The 21,788-nt window shown below is 33.6% G+C and overlaps 2 protein-coding genes across 2 annotated transcripts in view; one reads left to right on the forward strand and one right to left on the reverse strand.

The window, feature by feature from the left end:
• The window catches only part of SLO2 (slowpoke 2), a 463,125-nt gene extending 462,075 nt beyond the window's left edge, over positions 1-1,050 (forward strand). The window contains exon 23 of the mRNA XM_089646001.1: positions 62-1,050. Within this exon, the coding sequence (XP_089502127.1) occupies positions 62-734 (673 nt within the window). The 3' untranslated portion in view covers positions 735-1,050. The remainder of the gene's footprint in view (positions 1-61) is intronic.
• Positions 1,051-20,361: 19,311 nt separating this feature from the next.
• LOC149412535 (LON peptidase N-terminal domain and RING finger protein 2-like) overlaps positions 20,362-21,788 on the reverse strand; it is a 51,584-nt gene continuing 50,157 nt past the window's right edge. Inside the window, exon 7 of the mRNA XM_089646174.1 lies at positions 20,362-21,690. Within this exon, the coding sequence (XP_089502300.1) occupies positions 21,487-21,690 (204 nt within the window). The 3' untranslated portion in view covers positions 20,362-21,486. The remainder of the gene's footprint in view (positions 21,691-21,788) is intronic.

A 21,788-nucleotide genomic window follows, 5' to 3' on the forward strand; every position in this document is an offset into this window, starting at 1 on the left:
TTCCACGAGGATTTCTTGTCAGCCTATGTGTTTTACAGCGGTTTTTATTTTGTTTCAACAGATACCTAGTTCGACCTTCACCATTCTCAGCCCACAAAACGTTTGAAAGACACAACAGCCGCCGTAAATCAAATATCAGCTTCTGTTCCGCTAGCGGCATGGGAGGAAGCCGGCGGGGCTCGGGTCTGGGGGCTGGACTCGGTGCCGGCATGGCTGGAGGTATGGGAGCTGGAATGGGATCCAGCATGGGTGGAGTGGGAATGGGTATGGGAATGGGCTCAGGAATGGGATCTGGGATGGGATCTGGAATGGGTATCGGAATGGGATTCGGCTACGGGTCTCCACGACCTCCTCCAGCCAAAGCCAACTCTCTGTCCCTCCCCGACAGTCCAACCGTAGCCGGCAGTTTCCGCGGTCGGTCCAACTCACTCCGCATCATCGACGACCTCATGCTGCGCCGCTCCGACTCCCTGCGTCAGGGTCTCTCCACTACGGTAGGACGACGTAAGAGCAGTCTGGAAGAGATCGGTATATCACACTTTAACTCACTGCTGCAGCACCAGCAGCGTCAGCAAGCGGCAAACCAATCTGGGAACATCAAGATCGCACTAAACCAGAGCATCGGGCTGGAGGTAACTCCGCCAGAAGAGGCCACGCTGGGGGTTCCTTATGACCCCCCGCCACCCCCCGCCACTCCCGACCGCCAGCAGCCCTTACAGGGCACGCTCGTATGATACAACCTCATGTGGGGCCGCCGACTCGGTTCCCATGTGCGCAACAAGTGGCTGTAAACGCGCTTGCCTTTGATTGACCTCATCTCCCTGATTGACGTGACTACATTGCCCAGATTGACTTCAACTCCCCGATTGACACATTTATTCATGATTCGACTGATATTTAACATCTTAATAAATAATTCATATTTATTCCTATCATTGTCACTGTGACATCAATATTCGAGGAAAAATACATTTATTTGACGCAACACCATTACAGAATTTTAATCAAATTTTGATTTCAAAAGAGTAAGACTTAAATATTACATGCCTATCGGTGATGTTATATTTTATGATTAGTATATTCAGAACTGAAATATATACGTTTAAATACTATGAATATTTCAAGATTTAACCTATTACGTAGAGAATTATATTTAGGTACCTACCTATTAAGTTATCTATGTTTCTCATAGCTACCTATGTAATATTATGTGTTCATTATATTATGTTATGTTGTTTCGAAGGTGAGATTCGTTTATTTGATTCATTAAATGGCTTAACCTTTGGGTATTCTTTAAATACCTTCTTGTATATATATATATATATATTATATACTTTTGAAAAAATTAATGTAGACTATCAGATGATTTGCATAAAATTGTGTGAAAGGGAAATATTTGATACTGAGTTTGACTCTGAGATTGCAATGGCACAAAAAAATTCATTGCACTCTTATTATGTTTTATTGACATAATCCGATTTGAATTCACTGCTTATGAAATTGAATCAACTAGAATCTGTATGGGTGATTTTAAGTGGGCAAGTCTGTTTTACTGTATGCTCAAATGTACTAAATGACTAATATCATAGTTCAGTTAGTTAAAGAATGATTACCAGTGTTATGTCACTTGATCAATATTAAGTAAACGTAATTCGCAACCTTCGTAATGAATGCGGGAACAATTACTTTTAATTAGCAAATGATTCAATATTTCAAAAGTAAATTGAAAGCTTAGACCACAGTAAAACTCCACAGATGGCAAAAATATTTTCTGCGAATTTTAGAAATTTACCTGGGTGTATTACATGTAAATAATTTACCTCAAATATATATTAAAATAAAATATTATCAAAATCAAGGTTTAATGACTAAAGTCAGCATTCTAGATTATACAATAAATTGGTCAAGTGATGATTTTATTTATTTTTTAGAAAAATTTCATTTTTAATTGGAATGCTTGATGTTATTCTAAAATAAACAATTTTTTTTTTGGTAGTTCTAGGACACACTTTTATTTTATTCACTTTACAAACTTCACTCTAAATACTCTTAAATGAATGATTTACAATGTTTGCACGATACAGAGGGGTTGTACGAATAATACGAATTCGATCACGAGGGGTAGGAATGATATTATTATGTAACTTGTGATTTTGAACTAGGGTATCCATCTGTGGTACTTTTCTGAGCTATGCCTCATATGATATTTTCATATTAGTAAATTGTATTGACGTACGGTGAAGTGAAATTTCATAAGTAATTAGAGGTATTTTGAAATATATTATAAGAAAATTAAATATTTCAGTTAGATGTACAATGGGGTCGATAATGTCCTGCATACATATTATGATTGCATCGGACTCGATTATTTAATACTCCGTAAATCCACTCGAGGGTTTTAAGATCACATGGGTTATGGAAATACAAAACTATGTATTTATTCTCAACGGTTATAAGATTGTATTCCATATTGAATAAGGATGGCAATTTTATAATATTTTACCTTACAAACATTTAGCTCCAGACATGCAAGAGTTCCTACCCTAATAATAAATTCTAGAAGGATTCGGCGAATTAAATAGTTGAACGGAATTCAGACATGTCCTAACCACTCGAGTGATTTTTGGGATATTATGCCGAGTTTACAAAACGTCTTGAGTGATTGCACGCCATAATATGCCATTTTTGACTCTCAAAATTTGCGCATTTACGATTTTTTAATAATGTTTTATATAGAATAGATGCTTAAATATGGGTGAACTCATTGGCTATGTAGCACTATAATCAGTTTACATGTCTCTGTATTAAAATTCAGAAGTTTCCAACTCAAACGCCAATCACTCAGCTCATATTCCAGTTATTGACGCAAGCACTCGAGTGGTTTACTATTTTATTCTCACTGTATATTTAATCAATTATGTACACAACAAGAAATAATATTAAATGTGTAGTATACTTCACTGATTTCCTTCAAGATTGATCTAGGTATTAAGCTCTACGTGTATATTCTACCTGCCTACCTATGTATGAAGGTACACAAAAGTGTCAAGAATTTAATACTAAGCAAACTGACTTATTTTCTATCATTTGAAAGTTTTATGTTCCTACCGTTTAATAACAATAATTGGATAATTTATATAGCGCTGTTTTTGTGAAAAAACACCTCAAGGGCTCTACTTTCATACACTAACATTTGTTAACAAAATAACTGATTTCATAATAATTGGTTTAAAACTATCTAACAGTGTATCACCAAAAAATAGTATCAGTTAGTAGGTTAGTAAATTCTCAAAAATACCAAAGAAAGCTTCAAAATGTCAAAAAATGCATAATTGTGTAGTCTATAAGAAACGCTTAAGTCGAGATTATACTTTTGTAAATTATCATACAACTTTACACACGACTCTGGAAAGTATGATTCTTTTATCCATCTCGATAACATGACATTTATTATATGGAGGAAAAGTGCATAATATATTTTTGATCTGCTTCTTAAAGGATTTTAACGTCACTGAGTGATCTAGTTAAAAATATTGTGTAGACGGAATGCGTATTAATAAATCTTACGTTATAAATATAGTGAATTTACATAAAATTCATGGCTTTTGTGCATCGCTCGTATAAAAAAATCTAAATAAAAATAATATTCGAAAATTTTTAAAGATTATGAATAGGTAGATAAAAGATACAACGGTTGGGTCCAAAACTTAGCGATAACTTCTGTTCGTCGTGGGACACTAAATCAAGGGGAGATGAAAAATATATAATGTACCTACACACTGATATAAGATAAATATACCATGTATTAGGTCTTCAACTTGAAGTACATATAATATTTACTATGAAGCTTATATTATTATGAACGTATTTTGAAGGCATTGTTTTTTCAGTATTAGTAGTTTATCATATCAAACATATTCTGTGAATTAATAATTATTAGTGCTTTTACTGGTATCTGCAATAGTTTCCTGTAGTAGTGTCTACGAATCGAATATCATGTTAATAATTACTATATTTTATAATATTCCTTTGATTGAACATTTAAAGTGTGTATAATATATGACTCAACTTGATATTTGGCCAAATATCTTGCCAAATGTACATCTAATGAATGTGTAAGCTATTATATATTTATGCGCAAGTTTAATGTTTACCCATAAATGTTTTAAGGATTTAATTCTACTCAAAATACATGTTTTTAATGTTATCACAATATATGTATAAAAAAAAAAACAGAAAAAAAAGATTAGTAAATTGATGTATCATTCGCATTCTGTCCATTTTCCATTGGCATAATAAATAATATTAAAATAAGTTGGATAACCTGATGTGTAAACAAAGTAAACAAGGTTATCATAAACAATATTATCTTGGTCATCAATGGTCTTGGCCGTCAATATATATTGTCATGTCCCATCCAATATACGACAAATTGTCTTTCTCAAAGTTGCTCGTTTACCAAGACACGGTACAAGCTAGTGAGATAAACTTTCTAATGATGATAATATAATGTTTTGGTTATTATTAATATTTTATTATGCCAATGATTTTACTTTTCTATTTTTATGATAGTCAAGCTACCAGTTTCATTCTGTCAACTTGTACAATTTTCCTGGAAAAATAATACTGATTGAATCTAATTTCACTTTTTGAAAGACTGGAGAGTCCTTTCCTTAAACGGGGTACTCTAAGGATGGGTTTTTTTGCAGAATTTGAACAATTCATTAAATTTCAAAGTTGATTTTCAAGTTCTGTGAAGGTTCTATTCAAATTCTGTTATTATATTATATGGCCAGTTGTTTCACAAAACTGAAGTCATGAAAGAACTTGAATAGAAACATTGTCATTACCATTTTGAATGGAAACCCCTACCAGACAATTTTCTTTCCATTTCTATTGCATTTCCATTGAGCCCAGTTTCAAAATTGATTACTTCTGCAGAGGATCCTCTTTTCTTGTTTTTGTTGGCACATTGGCCATCTGTTCTTTCCAATTCAAATTATTTTTTTAAAATTATTTTTCAAATCCTAATGACTTTAATTTTTCTTGATGATGCTGGTACTTTGACCTTTATTGTTCTCGAAAATGATTAGTTTTGAATAAGCATCCAGCTGCTATAAATCCTTTCCTTAAACGGGGTACTCTAAGGATGGGTTTTTTTGCAGAATTTGAACAATTCATTAAATTTCAAAGTTGATTTTCAAGTTCTGTGAAGGTTCTATTCAAATTCTGTTATTATATTATATGGCCAGTTGTTTCACAAAACTGAAGTCATGAAAGAACTTGAATAGAAACATTGTCATTACCATTTTGAATGGAAACCCCTACCAGACAATTTTCTTTCCATTTCTATTGCATTTCCATTGAGCCCAGTTTCAAAATTGATTACTTCTGCAGAGGATCCTCTTTTCTTGTTTTTGTTGGCACATTGGCCATCTGTTCTTTCCAATTCAAATTATTTTTTTAAAATTATTTTTCAAATCCTAATGACTTTAATTTTTCTTGATGATGCTGGTACTTTGACCTTTATTGTTCTCGAAAATGATTAGTTTTGAATAAGCATCCAGCTGCTTTCCATACAGTCGAATTTTAGTAGGGATAGTTGTATAATTGCTTGCAACTTATTTTACATCTATTTGTATGGTTCCTTAACCTTTGGTGATATGTAATACTATTTTTTTTATTCAACTTACCCGTACGATAAATGCCATAGTTTTGAAAATCGGGTTGGATTAGCATTTTTTTTTTACATTCAATGGAGATATTCTTTGTTATCAGCATAAAAACAGCACTACATGCATTTTGGTAAGAAAAGCAGAGTTAGCTAATTGACTATTTGCATGAAGATTTCTTATAAATCGGTGCTAATTTTATGAACGAAATATACCAAGCATTTGAAAATTATAATGTACATTATTTTTTAATTTTAAAAGAATTTAATGAATTTATTTAAATTTGTTTCAACCTGGTCCTAAAGTTTATATTGCATATACAATATATCCATGTGTATGTAATATGGATAAGCATATCATAATACGTATTATACAAACGGTACCAGCTATTGCTACTTTAATTCGACATACAATTATTATCGAAAGTACCCATTAACATTTCTATTGTGAAATTTTTTGTTTCATTTAAAAGTCATTTAATTAATTAATTTAAGTTCTTTTTACCCAAAAGTCTCACTAATCGATATGTTTTATTTATTTATTTTTAAGAAGAGCTTTTGAACATAAACTACTCAGTGTGATGATAATTAAGATAGAACTAGTGAATATACAATAAACCCACAAAAATATTATCATGTTTTTTGTAAATCAAATCAAATTTTTCCCATATTACGTACCTATTAATTGTAAACTGTAACTTTTTTTATAAAAGTGTTGTCGTTTCCCCCACTGTTGTATTACTTAGGTTAATGTTTTAACTAATAAAAGCTTCCTAATTATATCTAAAGCAAGTAAAAGGAGATAATCGGAACACTTTATGAACTTGAACTGAATTTAATGATTTTTGTCTCAGAAACTGAAAATAATGGTCATGTATGTATTTTTATTTATTTATTAATTACGTAAGGAAAGAAATTATTCCATTTTAATTGATTCCTTTATATATATAGAATTAATTCATAAGAATTTCATATAAATATACAAAATCATACATACCTACTATTTGTGCAATTCAAATTAAATTAAAAAAATTCGAACAATTTTACAAATATTTTTAAATTCCAGAATTTTCTCTTTTGAAATAATTTAATTAATAATTGTTTTTTATGAGACACTAATGAGTATGGTTAACCTTACTTACACGGTTGTGGTCGCATATATGTGATCCATGGACAGCTATCCCCATACGCGGCTGTCGCATATATATAATCCATGGGCAGCTATCCCCATACGCGGCTGTCGCATATATATAATCCATGGGCAGCTATCCCCATACGCGGCTGTCGCATATATGTGATCCATGGGCAGCTATCCCCATATGCGGCTGTCGCATATATGTAATCCATGGGCAGCTATCCCCATACGCGGCTGTCGCATATATGTGATCCATGGGCAGCTATCCCCATACGCGGCTGTCGCATATATATAATCCATGGGCAGCTATCCCCATACGCGGCTGTCGCATATATGTGATCCATGGGCAGCTATCCCCATACGCAGCTGTCGCATATATATAATCCATGGGCAGCTATCCCCATACGCGGCTGTCACATATATGTGATCCATCAGCGTCTGTCGCATATATGTGATCCATCGGCGGCTATCCCCGTACACGGCTGTCGCATGTATATTATCCATCGGCAGCTATCTCCTTACACGGATTTCACTTATGATCCATGATGTTTCACTAAATTACATACATTCAAATTACATCATGTCAAATAATTGATTGCGATTGCGTTGAAAAGGCCAGCATAAAACCAACTAATAACTAAAGTCATCAACAGAAACTTTATTTTATGGGGAAATCACAACACTTTCCTTTGTTTAAATATATCTTTCTATAAAAGTATCTACCCTTTTTTAAAATACGTTAATGTACCAACTCTGTTGATTGATAAAATAGATTTCTTCAAAATAAATTAAATTACCTTATTGTCATCATGCTTATTGGTTTTTTTGATGAATTTATTTCATAAAATTATGTTTTTATCTATTTCTTAGCTGGAACTTAGGAACTACTGTCATTCCTCACTGGAAATACATATGTAGCTTTCTGTCAGAAATAAATAGAGTAAAAAATAATGTGTTTTATTAATACTCATCATGTTCCAACTTTTCCTGAAATGCTACTTGAAATGGCTTTAGACGTGTTTAGTAACAAGATCTGAATTCCCAACCACTACCCACCCTTTCTCTTCCCTATCCCTTTTTTCAAATAGATAATAAATGTAGTGTGAGAGACAAAAATAACAAGAATAGTATAAGTGTACATTATTATAAGTTAATTTATTTCCAATTTGCATTTTGTAAATTACTATAAACTCTTTTTTTTTCAAAAATTCGATGTCAACAACTTCTGGGCCCAGAACCAAACATCTTATCGCTCCAGCAAAGAAGTTGTCAACAATAAGCAAATGTATTCATTCTTGTGCTATCACTTGTTATGCATTTATATAATATCATATTACAAATGCGCATAGTAGCAAAGAATTCAAAATGTAATAACAAAAGAAATTTGAAACGATGAAATGAATTATTGTTTTCATCTTTAGATAATATTCGCTGAATATCTACGGCTTTGCCGGGGTGTGGCATGGAGGGAGGGGGGGAAGTCATTTTCACAATGCACTGTTTTGTGGAACTAATAGCAGACACGCTTTAGCAGAGCTTGGAAAGAGGTACACGTCAAAATGGTAAGTAATTCTCGCAATATATTTCTGTTGAAAGGTACTTATTTTAATATATTTATATTGCCTGAATGGAATTGCTAGATTATCTCATGGTAAGCAGATGTTATTATTTTAATATTACTTATAGTTTCGTTCAAGTGACTTTAAACAGTTTTTGGAGTAATCAATATTTGCTAGTGTTTTGTCCATTGCACCCCACGGAGGCGACAAAATATTATTATTTTTCTTAAATATGAATTCATAAATTTATTCTTTCAAATAATATGAATTAATAATCTTATGAATTCTTGAATTTATATATCTTTATTATTCCCTAATTTTAAATCATGAATTTGCAGAGTTCTAAAAAGAGTAGTGTAGATACTGTAAAGTGTTTTGTACTGAAAAGTAAAGCAGAGTGCCCATTGCACCCAACGGAGATGGTAACATTTTATTATTATTCCAAAATGTTGACCCGAACCGACACGACGATTCCGACCTAACCAGTGGCGGTACGTGACTTTTGGGCGTACCAGAGTGCTAATATTACAAAAAATGGCATTTCTGATGTTGTTATAGCTGAAAACGATTTTTTTTTTTTTTCGAAATATCGATTTTTTTATTTATTATTGGACAATTTGTATAGTGCTGCTTTTGTGAGATATCACCTCAGGGGCGCTTTACAGTTGATGCAGGTATTACAAAAAATATAAATATTACAAAAATAAAGTGAAGATAAGTTAAGTAAAATGAAGTACAGGAACAGGTGATACGAAGATAGAAGATGGAGACTCTGCAGCAAGAATCCTAGGTGGTGAAGAAACTGAACCAGCTGCTGCAACGAAAAAGTCCACCGCGTTCACCAACAGTGCCAGCACGAGGTTCGTCATCCGACCAGGTATGTGTCTGCTGCTGATAAAGTGCTGACAGAATATCCTCTCGCAGATACCAGACCTTGGCAGCACCGCTGTGACGTTCGATGAAGATAGAAGATGGAGACTCTGCAGCAAGAATTCCATGTGGTGAAGAAACTGGACCAGCTGCTGCAGCGAGAGAGTGCACCGGTTCCATCGTGGTGATTATTGAAACAGTGCATTCTGCCCGCAATAAAAGGCGACGGTCGGGATAATAAATTATCCCGTCTTAGCTTACTAACACTTGCTAGGCCCTTTAGAGTTTCCGAGAATTCCGTTGAAAGCATCTGGGGTGCATTTACCGATCGACGTTCGTTTCAAATGTCGAATATCCGAATATTCACTTTTAACACACTGCACTCAAATCACTTATTATAAAGTTCTAACAAATGGTTGATAAGTTTATTTAAAATGTTGGTTGATTGATTTTAAAATAATTTCAAAGGGATGTTGCCTCATTTCCCTTGAAAATACTAAAAAAAACACAAAGCGGTTTACGCTTAGGACGCGTTAGGACGCGTCCGGCTGCCACGAAAGGCGCCACGATGAAGACGTTAAAAAAAATCGTTTTCATCTACAACAACACCATTACATAATGCCTTTTTTTGTAATATTAGCACTCAAGTAACCCAAAAGTCACGAGCCGCCAATGGACCTAACCTGACCCGATCTGACCAATCCTGACCCAAGCTGGCCTGACCCAACCTGAACCGTCCTGACTCATCCTGTCCTGACCCGATCCGAGAAAAACCCGGCACCACCCAACCTAAAACAACCTAATCCAACCCAACCCATAACAAACCTATCCCAACCAAAACCAAATCAACAATATATATAATTAATGAGTTTGTTTCAGTAATATATTAACGGATGCCGTTTTTTTTACAGAGTGCCTATTTCACAACCAGCTTTTTCAGTTTATGGAACTGTGAAATCGTTGAAGACCTTCTGCGGGGCGATGTGCCAGCAGGCACTATTCAACTTGATGATTCAAATTCCTGGCTGATCCAAATGAAACACCACTCTAGACGGAGGCCACGCCCAATATTCAGCAACCGAAACACGGATAAAGATTACAAATTGTTTGATTGTCCTCGAAGCTTGCAACACGTCATCAATCCCCCACGGCTTTCAGAGAAGAGATTTTTACCCAGACATTGGCGAAAACCAGAGCTCCTAAATCTTGCAAAGTCCCTGCTGTCACCTCAGAAGCCTCCTGAATACCCATCCACAGAAACGATTGAATCTGCACCATTTCCAGTGCAGCGGGTTTGGTTGGGTCACCAGCAAGATGAAATATGTGCAATTTCATCCACATCCCTTCAATCACTGACGAGACGTCATGAATCTCCACCCTTTTCAATACGACGGGTTGGATCTCGGCCATCTCCATTAGTTCGTAGTCAGCCACGGCATCCAGCGAGAAGGTTTTTATCTAGCCGTTGGGGAAAACCAGGCCTCCTAAGTTCTTCGGCACCCTTGCCTTCCCTTCAGGATTTCGCTAAGACTCCATCCTCTCAACCAATTCTAGTGTTTGAGAACAATGAAGGTACGGAGTCCCTTAATGTAGCGAGTCCAAAGGATTCCCTGACACAAAACGAGCATGGTGCTGAGTCCCTTAAATCAGAAAATCCGAAGTATACCCCGGTATATTATCATCGCCCCCCTGGATGTCGATATTTTGTACAGATGAAGGATCGTCCTGAATCTTCTAATTGTCCACCGTGGTGGGATGAGGATGATTGCGACGAAGTATGGAAGACCAGCAAAACCTTCCCAAAAATGAAGGATCAATCTGGAGCATCATCATCTACAGTACAGTTGAATGAATTTAAAGAAACAATCGAGCTTCCCAGTCCGCCAGTTTCCTCACCAAGCCCGGGGGTCCAATCTGGAGCATCATCATCTCCGACACAGTTAAATAAATTTGATGAAGGTGCGGAGTCCCTTAATGTAAGTTCTTCGGCACCCCTGTCTTCCCTTCAGGATTTCGCTAAGACTCCATCCTCTCAACCAATACCAGTGTTTGACCAAAATGAGGGTGCGAAGTCCCTTAAATCAGAAAATCCGAAGTATACCCCCGTATATTATCATCGGCCCCCTGGATGTCGATATTTTGTACAGATGAAGGATCGTCCTGAATCTTCTAATTGTCCACCGTGGTGGGATGAGGATGATTGCGACGAAGTATGGAAGACCAGCAAAACCTTCCCCAAACTGAAGGATCAATCTGGAGTATCATCATCTAAAGCACAGTTGGATGAATTTAAAGAAACAATCGAGCTTCCCAGTCCGCCAGTTTCCTCACCAAGCCCGGGGGTCCAATCTGGAGCATCATCATCTCCAGCACTGTTGGATGAATTGGATGAAATATTGAAGCTTTCTAGTCCACCAGAACCTCCATCAAACAAGGGTCCACCTGGACAATCGTCATCGCCAGCATGGTGGGAAGAGTTGGACGTCGATCTGGAATTGATGCTCCCAAGTCCGCCGGTAACCTCACCACAACCACATTCGTCCTCTCAGATACCCCCACATGATTCAGAATATTGTGAGTTTCCAGATCCCTCAACATCTTTGCCCTTACAAGAATACCATACAAACTTCTTCTTCCCACAACCCTATCTGCCTTATTCCCCGTTAATATGGCTGTGGGCCCCTCGTTCTCCCCAATATCCCCCGCCACATATACAGCCAGAATTGCAACTACAGCGAAATCTAGAGGCCCAAGACCCCTTGATCCCCTCCCTGGTCCCCCTGGCTGTTGTGCCTGATCTTGACTCTATGCCGGACCGTGAGGAAATTACACCCATTTCTCCTCCCTTAGTGCTTGTTACCCCACCATCTTTAGAAGCTGTCGTTCCCGTGGTATCAAATCAGCTGTTGAATGAGGCAGCTCGCCAGCCCCCTTCAGAGCCAGATCAGGTGGTTCCAGAGGGTGAAGCCTCGACTAAGCGGAATGCGAATGCGGATGTAGATGCTTTAGTGCGGACTCCACTATTGCAGTTCTTACCTACTGCGCAGTTCATCGTTACTCCTATAACACCTCCAGCCACACCATCTCCATCACCCCCGCACTATTAACTCCTCATGCCGCAGAAGGACTCAAAATTATTCAAACTTTAACATATCTCCTGCAACAAATGTTTTAAATTTTAATTAACTTATTATTTTTCTAAAATTTCATTCTGTTTTTGGATTGTTTTTTTTTTTTTGAAGCATTTAATAAAACTTTACAAACATTATTTTGTTTTATTTCAATAAAAACTTCCTACCCATTATACACAATATTATAAAGAGGTAATTACTACAATTACATAAGTAACTCTGAAATCTGCTTTTTCAAGTTACGCATAAAATTTCCTTGCCTTAAGCCTTAAGGAAATAAAGGTATAATTTAGTGAGTAACTCATAAAAGCTGACTTCTGATTTAATTGCTTTATACACAGTCTTTATGCATTCATATTATATCAGTGTTATTACTATCAGTGTTAGGAATTGCTTATGTCATTGACCAATACAATAATGACCATCAGTTAAAGCATTTATGATAAAGTGCAACTTCAATTTCAATTCAAACTGATGAACAGCAAAAGAGAAGGAAATGTGATTAAAAAAAAAATTAATAAAATACATAATAAGTTTACAACATATTCGTTTGAATGTTATGAATTTAGCGAAGTTGTGTTAAACAAATCAATGTCTGAGCATGATCTATTAAATGTGCTACAGCTTTTGCTTATAAATACATTTTCCAGATAATTAGTATTGCTCTTATGTAGTTTTAGTAATTGTGATTCCCATCGTGAGCAATATCACCCACTAGTGCTTTGCTTTGATATCCATACTTTATGCCAGTGGTGCCTGAAACCTGCTTAAAGAAAAAAACATTAAATGTCTTGTCTACACCAAAATGAATGAATTCTATAAACAAAAAGCATTTATTTCCTCGTTCTTATTATTTGCTCGTTCCCGGAGCATTTATAAGATATAAGCGTTCGCTCCGCTCCTCGTCTTGAAGCTTACTAATAAGCTAGAAGCTGACTCATTTGATGCATTTCTCAGTTCACAAAACATTGCGCGCAGATAGGGGACAAACCGAGATGTCCCTTCAGGCAGTAGTTTTTTAACTGTAACATTGTGTTAGTTTTTAATGATAAACCTATGTTTATAAATAAGGCAAGGTTTTATGCAAAGCATAAAGAGTAAAAAAATATATTGCTTATAATTATTTGTATAAACATTAGTTTATCATTAAAAAATAATAATATTTGACAAGTCAAGTATATTTCACCAATAAATGAAGATATCATATGTCTCGACGCCATCTAGTGAGAAGTTTAGCACTAACAAAGCCTTTCCTACAAAAATAAATTTGGTTGTTTACAGGTGGAAAAAATATAATAAGCAGTAATTGTTGATTGAGGTATTGAATCATTTGGCGGGTTGGAAATAAGCCGATATAGCTCAGTGGATACAGAGCACCTGACCGGACATCAGAAGGCACGGGTTCAATTCCCGTTAGCGGCATTTATTTTTACTCGGAAGATATTTTCAATTTGTATTAATATTTCGGGCGACTAATTATTGCTTATAATTATTAGTAAAATTGTGGTATACATTTAAGCCGGGAATACACATGCCTGTAGCTGGCACACTTGCATGCAAGCTCCTTGCACATGCCAGCTACTATCATGTGTATACGCTAACTTGCATGCCTGTACCTGCCTTGCAAGTAGATTGCACAACATTTGATTTACTGGCATGCAAGTTGAGGGAGGGGACGAGGGGGGCTATGAAACCGGCATGTGTGAACGTCGCGACAAGTACGGGCATGCCAGTAGCTCAGTCTCTCATTAAATTAGCCACACATTGTACTGCCAATTGCAATACGATGATATTTAATTCACTTCGAATGTTTTCCATTGTCAAAAAGCTTGAGACTACTCACTCTCAGAGTGATTTGAGACACGTACTGTCTAGTGACTGGCATGTGTATACGTCTTGCAAATACAGGCATGCAAGGACGCAACTTGCATGCAAGTTTAACTTGCATGTGTATTCTCATTGCGCCAGTAACTTGTACATGCCATTAACATGCATGCAAGCTACTGTTCCATTTTATAGGCATGTGTATCGCCGCCTATACAGTAGTGAATGGTTGAAGACGCCCATGAAAGACTTTAGCAATAGCGAAGCATTGCGAGGGATCCACTAGTTATCTGTCAATCCATATGAATAAAAATGTAAATCTAATCAAAATCTTAAATCTCCGAAAGTTCTTTACAGATTGCTTTGAAATTTTGACACATTCGAATATGCGTGTATTTTTATATACCTTTATTATACAGATGTCACCTGTGACAGGTTACTGTGACTCAGTCTGTCTGTGCAGATAGAAAAACAAAAATGCATGTTGCTTTTAGGTCCAACGGATGGCACTGTTTTTTTTTTAAAGATTGTTTTTCCAACAGATCACGCTGTTTTTCAAATGCGTGTCTGGGTACAGAAATAAATTTTAATTGTTGAGACATCACTTGTCCATTAATATTTTTGTTGGAAAATGTTTATTTTTTTTTTTTTAAAGAAAACCAAATATTCCCGGGTTACGAATAACCTGACAATATTTTAAAATCTCCTACTACCACCACAGTAAACGAAAAATGTAGCTTGTGTTGTGATGGAGGACTTAGCCAGCCGAGGAATTGAACACGCTATGCCTGGGTGGGACCCAAAAGCGATGTCAACTTAGCCACCGTCCGATGGGTGTGGTTATGTATATTATAGTAAGGTAGTAATATTTCAGTACACTACATTTAAACAATGTCAGTCCCCACCATCGAGGAAATGCTCGAGCCGCTACTGCTTTGCGCTGTGCACTTACTTTGTAATAAATGACTGTGAACCTCTCTATTAAAATATATATATTTCCAGTTTTTAACTGATAGCTTGATGTCTTGTGGAAATCCAATGTGCAGACCAGGAGGATTCACACTGTTCACAGTCCTCAGTTACTCTGGAAACTGGTAGGTATGGAAAGATTTAGAAAGATGTTCATTTATTAAATGTTTTTATTTAAGTAGGTAGGTACACATAATAATATAAGTGAAATATAAATAACCATTTGTTGAGAATACAATATAATATTGAATTTACTAAGACATTACAAGAATATATCACAATTTGACATTCACTGCGCGGTTTAGTTTTTTAAAATAGAATTTAAATAAATATTGATATAATAAATTTGATAATAGTACATTAAATTATTTTTATTTATTTTAGAAGATCTTCAGTGATATAGTAAAACTTTTATATTTTATTTAAAATGAGGGTAAAAAAGTACAAAAGAAATCCTTAATGGAAGAAGTCAAGTTAATTCTTATATTACATAGTTTGATAAAAATCAATTATAAAAATCTATGAGTATTGCAAACCACTCGCTTTATATGTGATTCATTAATAAAGACTTTGGTTGTTTCAATTACTTGTTGTAGTAGTAATTATTACACCACTTGTGAGAAGTAAAGTGGATATTTTAAAAACTAAAAACAAATACATATATAGCTTATGTGTTAATATTTGCAACCAACAGCTGTGGTACAGCACAGGTGGAGAGTGCGTAAAGAGCGAGTGGTAAGGAATACAATCTGGAAACAAACTACTAAACATGTATGTACATATAGCATCTTCAAAAAATATACAACTATGAGATCATACAACAGTTGTCTACCTTCTAAAGAGAAATCATTGCGACTGCACTTGCGAATTACATCAACAGGGCATATTATTAGGAGGAATTGTCAACTTTAAATATAACTCTATGACGTTAAATTGTTGTCATCATAAGGACTTATCATAAATATGCTGGAATAAGAACGTTGCATTTGTGGAAAACATTGCCTCAAAACCAAACAGAATAGTAATAATCGGGATCTGTAGCAGTTGCAGTTGCTACTGTTGCTAGCCAATATTTCTCACGACAACTACAACATTCATTAAAATATTATTATAATAATTCCATAAAATAAAATAAACAGTACATACTTTGTACATTGAATTAAATATTATTACATATTTTGCTTTGGTAAAATTATGTGAACAATGCGGGGGATTAGGATCACAGGGGCCTAACTACAAAAACTTGTGTATTGAGTTAAGCTCGGTTTGGGTAATGCAATAATAATATTTATTTGTGACACGAAACTGTATTTCGTATATACAGCCGTATAAGAGATACAGTTGGGCATACAGGTGGGCCTATGAGCATTTCAATCTTTAATTGAGTTTATCTCAAAATTATGTTTTTGTAGATAGGCCCCTGTGATCTTAAACCCCCGAATACATAATGTAGTAATGCAAAATGTTTATAAATGACAACTTTACATCGATTTTAATAGAAGAAGAATGTGAAGAGTAAACAGTAAATCGATTTTTTTAATTTATTCCTTACACATATTTAAAAAAAAACCTTTTCTCGGGAGTGATATATTTTTCCTCGAGGCTTACATTACTGGTGAGCAACGTAAGTAAAAATGTAGAAAAGAAATAATAATAATACAATAGAATGCTTTTTAACTCATTAGCTGATTGTGATGGTAGTTGTAATGAAACATATTTTTATACAAATCACAAGTCCAATAGTCATTAGGAGAAACATACAATATTTATTGAGAACATATTACATGATTGCATATGCTATTCATTTAGTATGCCAAATCAGAAAGTGTCATGATGTCTTTAAAAACAAATCGATTCGTACATTTATGCATCTACATTACAGTGATGTACCGTGACAATTTTTTTCATAAACAAGTCATTCCTGCAATAAAAATTCTAAACAAAATCATTTTTTTCTGGAAAATTGGAAAAAAGTCATTGCATGCCTGATTCATTAGAAATATTCTCAAGATCAAAATCGATCTAGGTACTTATACAAAATTACTTACAGTTGTTAAAATACGGGTAAAATTTACTAAACAGTTAGGTCGAACAATAGTTATTTTTTTCTATCTACACAATTTGACACACAACATGAAGGGATTGTCAGTTGGCATAATCGTTGCGTGGGGCTATCTATGCTAAGGGGCAATTCCACAATAACCCACCCTGGCTGGAAAATGTACAAATAAATATAAAGTTTTACATCATAACGTAAATATATTTATTGAAGACTAATATAAAAATAGACATATTAATATAAATTTAAATTCTAAAAGACCAATATTTCATATTAATTTTACAATAATTTAAAATAATTTATTATAATATATTATTATGTATGTGATTTGGTAGAATAAACATTTTTTTCTAAAATGAAAATATTATTATGAGGGGATATACATAAATGCTAGCTTGCTAAGAATATGTGATAATATGAAATACATGCTGGTCTCACCCACAAGCAAATGAAAAAATACATAACATTAGTTTTGTTTTCACTTTCTTAATATAGATTGACAAAATATAGCATTTGTTTATTTGAATAAACAGATAAACATAAAGTGTTAAACAGTCATACCAAGGTCAATGTTAATATTTATACATAATCAATAGGGATATTAGCAAAAATTAACTTTACACACTTAATATGAATAGTATAAATCTTACAGTACTTTTGAAGATACCTAATTGTCGTCTTCGCTTTCGTTGGTATGTTTCTTGTTAACTATAAATAACCTAAGAAATTAAATTAAATAGGGCACTGCGAAGAAGTTTCTTATCATCTTATGACAATCTTTTAAACGCAACCGGCCCTAATTAATATTCTTGTATATTTGTACATATTTAATATACTACACAATATGATTTATCTCAAACGTGTTAAGTACATTCTTTCTTTATTCATATTGTTAATGAAAAGGAGAGGTGATGTAGTTAGATTCTTATAAAATAGAGCCAGTATTACATGAACCTCGTTTGTGGTCTTCACAATGACTATAAATTGAGTGTGGTTAAGATTAATTTGGCCAAAAAGTAAGATGCCATTATGTTGGAAAATTGGAACTATGTTTTGTAAGTACAGATAAACATTGGTATATGGATCGATGATTTGATTATTTCGTGGGTCATAAGAAAACACTTTTTATACCCTGAAAGTTCATCAAACGTCTTTCTAATCCGTAGCAGTAATAAAATACACTATGAATATAATATGATTTTTTTATCATAATTTTTTGTAGACAAAGGTGTTATTGATATATGTACATGAAATATCTTATTGATTTTCAATCATATATTGACCAAAAATATTCGGCAATATCGTATCATAAGTTCAAATCGTGAATACTATTTAGAGTAAAGAGAGTAAATCCAGGAATGAATAAGTAAAACTTTTGAAATGTGTGTGATCATTATATGGCCAACCCGACAATTGAAATATAAAGATGATATTTATATGTAAATATTTAAAAGTACCATAATTCTTTTTAACGTACATACCTACTCAAAAAATTATATGGAATTGGAATCAGTAAATCTGATGACAATTAATATTTGATTAGATGACATTTTATTTCAGCATTAAATGCTTGGAGAAAAGTGAAAAATAGTACTAAACATAGATTTGTTTTTAACCACTAATTTATTTAAATTTATTCACCAACTGGTTTCGCTTGGCTCCAACTTAGTTGGGGTAAATATTTAAACCTGTTGAAAAATTGAAAAAGGTCAGTTTTAAATTTTTCCACTGATGAAGTTTGATCTAAGCAAAACCAGTTTCCTGAATAAATTAAAATATATTAGTGGTTAAACCAAAGTGTTTGTTGTCAAACCTCATGTAATTTCTTTCTTCGAAAACAAGATATATGTATAGCGATGGCAATAATTTTAAGAGATGATGTAAATAAAATATTAGCATTTGTTATACATTGATTAAAATGATATATTATGTACTTGCGACATTACGTTATGCTTTGATGTAGAGTCTAGTATATTAATTGTATTGACTTGAATAACCATTTATATATTAAAACCAGTTCATTATCTTTAACTTTGACTTATATTGTACAAACGTAAACATAGCATACATTATAATCTACGTTAATAAAATCTGCTTTTTCCAAGTTTTGCTTTAAAATATTAAGAAGAATTATTTGTTTGCGCCTGTATGTACGAAATGCGAAAATTAATAAATAGTTTTGTCCGTGCGTACGGACGCAATCAAATAATCCGACTAATAAAATAATTAACAAAGATATCGAAAGATATAGAAATCCCAACAAAAATATAAATCTCCGTGGTAACACGAAAAAAATTAAAAAACACCTTTAGCATCCAATCCTTGGAAATACTTCCTTACAAAAAGAGTAGTGGAACTTCCACAACATGTCCTCCATTCTACTTATATAAACCTATTTAAAGCTCCATTGGATGCTAATTTGGAGAGAAAAAGGATTAACTTATTTTGAATATAAAACAACTCAATTACAGTTAAATTATTGTGAAATCAGATATGAGCACATCGGCAGAATGCTGCCTGCTCATTAAATAATAATAATAATAATATTTGAAAGCGCAACTTGCAATAAGTGTATTTTAATAAAATAATTAAATTAATGCCATCTTTGAATGCATAGATTATAACGTGCGTTAGTTTACCCATTGAAATATGTTCCCATAATTAATGGTTTTTTTATTACCAAATATTTGTTGAAATTTCAATTAATACCATCAATGTATCTACATAACATTCTCTATGTACAAATCGGTTGCTTTTTCAAACTTGCCATAAATTATCCTGAAAAATAAGAATGTGCAATACTCATTTATACATATTTATATATGTAAATACAATACACATATAATATACAATATCACAAAATTGATTAAATCTTGTTTTAGTAAAGTAAAAGATATGCAGATAGAGAACTTAACGTAATATACAGTGGAATATCCTTACACATTTTATTAGACAAATATTTTCCAGATTCAAAATTTTGAAAAATTAGTTAATAAATGTCAAAAAAGACAATATCTTGATTATTACTTATGAAACACATCAAATGTGAGAAAAAATGGATATGCGATGAATAGAATCAATAATATTTAAAACATAACAGGTCAATAATTAACAGTGTTAAAATCAAATTAAGAAATAACTGCGATAGTATAATGTCTTGTGCAAAGTTAAAAGTTCTTCCAATTTGTTCAATGATCTATGAATATTTATTTATTTCTGAGAATCTTTAGATAGATAAATTCTTTTACACATAAAAAAGCAAACTAAGTATTCTGTTGGTAATATTATTCGTAAGGGATAGCTGTGGTCGAAAACATTTTTACAAACTAGGAAGATATTTTGGCATAATTTTAAAAAGATAATATATTTTTCTACACGACATATAAATTTTATAATGTGATGCTATAATAAAAAAGCAAGGAAAGCTTCATTCCGTATCCACTCTTTTTTTAAATTAGTTAATTTGGGCCTCAATAGACCTAAATTATGAAAAACTTTCCTCTACCTAACAATAAATTAAATTAATTTTATTCACAATGTTGCCCAATAGGTTGACTATGATATAATATGTATATAATAATATGAAGTTCCCTTAGCTTTAAGGATGGCCAGGGACCTCTGGTGAGTTCAGAGTAATCAAATAAAATAATTACATAAAAATATCGCCGTAGAATATATGTAGTTATAGTGTAAGATGGTCATTACACTCAGAATAGTGCCGTAATTTCAAATAACTATAGTCATACGCCACAACTATGGTCCAAACACCCGTGCGCATAAAAACATCAATATTTAAAACACAAGTAACATCAAGTGAACGGTTTACACCTAAATGACAGAGCATAGATTTGATGACATTGTTCTAGTTTGCACATAATCTCGTGACCTGCTAACTTTAACATTCTTCCAATTGACATGCTTCATCGATATAATAAAGGAAATATTTGATGGATTTGATGAATAATTGGATAGTTGTGTATGATTTTTTTTTGTATAGATTGATTGATTGAGATTTTGTAAATATGTTGAAATATAGAGTAACAAAAGTTTTTAATATCATTATCCAAACCATTTACAGATACACAATACGAAAAATCAAAAATTAGAGTAAATTTGGACCACAGTAGTGTGAAATTACGGTATGTATATCATGTCAAAGTCTTAAGAGGTAAAACAGTTCATGACTGGAAATATAAAAGTATATTCAATACATGTCATGTCTGGTCTTCTAGTGAATCTCTACAACTACTGTCTAATTCCAAACGATATCACATTGATTGTTCCCCCAGTTGACTGGTGCTAGCCGATTGATTGTATATCCACGGGCTGCTAAAGTAATCGGGCGGCGGCTCCGTAAAACTTAAATCCCTGTCGTTCATAAAAGTTTGCTTCTTCATGAAGTAAATATAATCTAGTGTTCTGTCTATGGCACGAAGTCTTTTCTCAAGGTCAGATGTCGCCAAGATCATCACCTGAAAACAAAATAATATATATAATTAGCATGGCACATACAGAACATACCTTTTACATATAGAAAATGATAATTTTCAATCTGGGAGGCGGGTATGGG

The sequence above is a fragment of the Hesperophylax consimilis genome, chromosome 23 (assembly GCF_061612785.1).
Source record: "Hesperophylax consimilis isolate HC1 chromosome 23, BYU_Hcon_1.0, whole genome shotgun sequence".
Taxonomy (NCBI): Eukaryota; Metazoa; Arthropoda; class Insecta; order Trichoptera; family Limnephilidae; genus Hesperophylax; species Hesperophylax consimilis.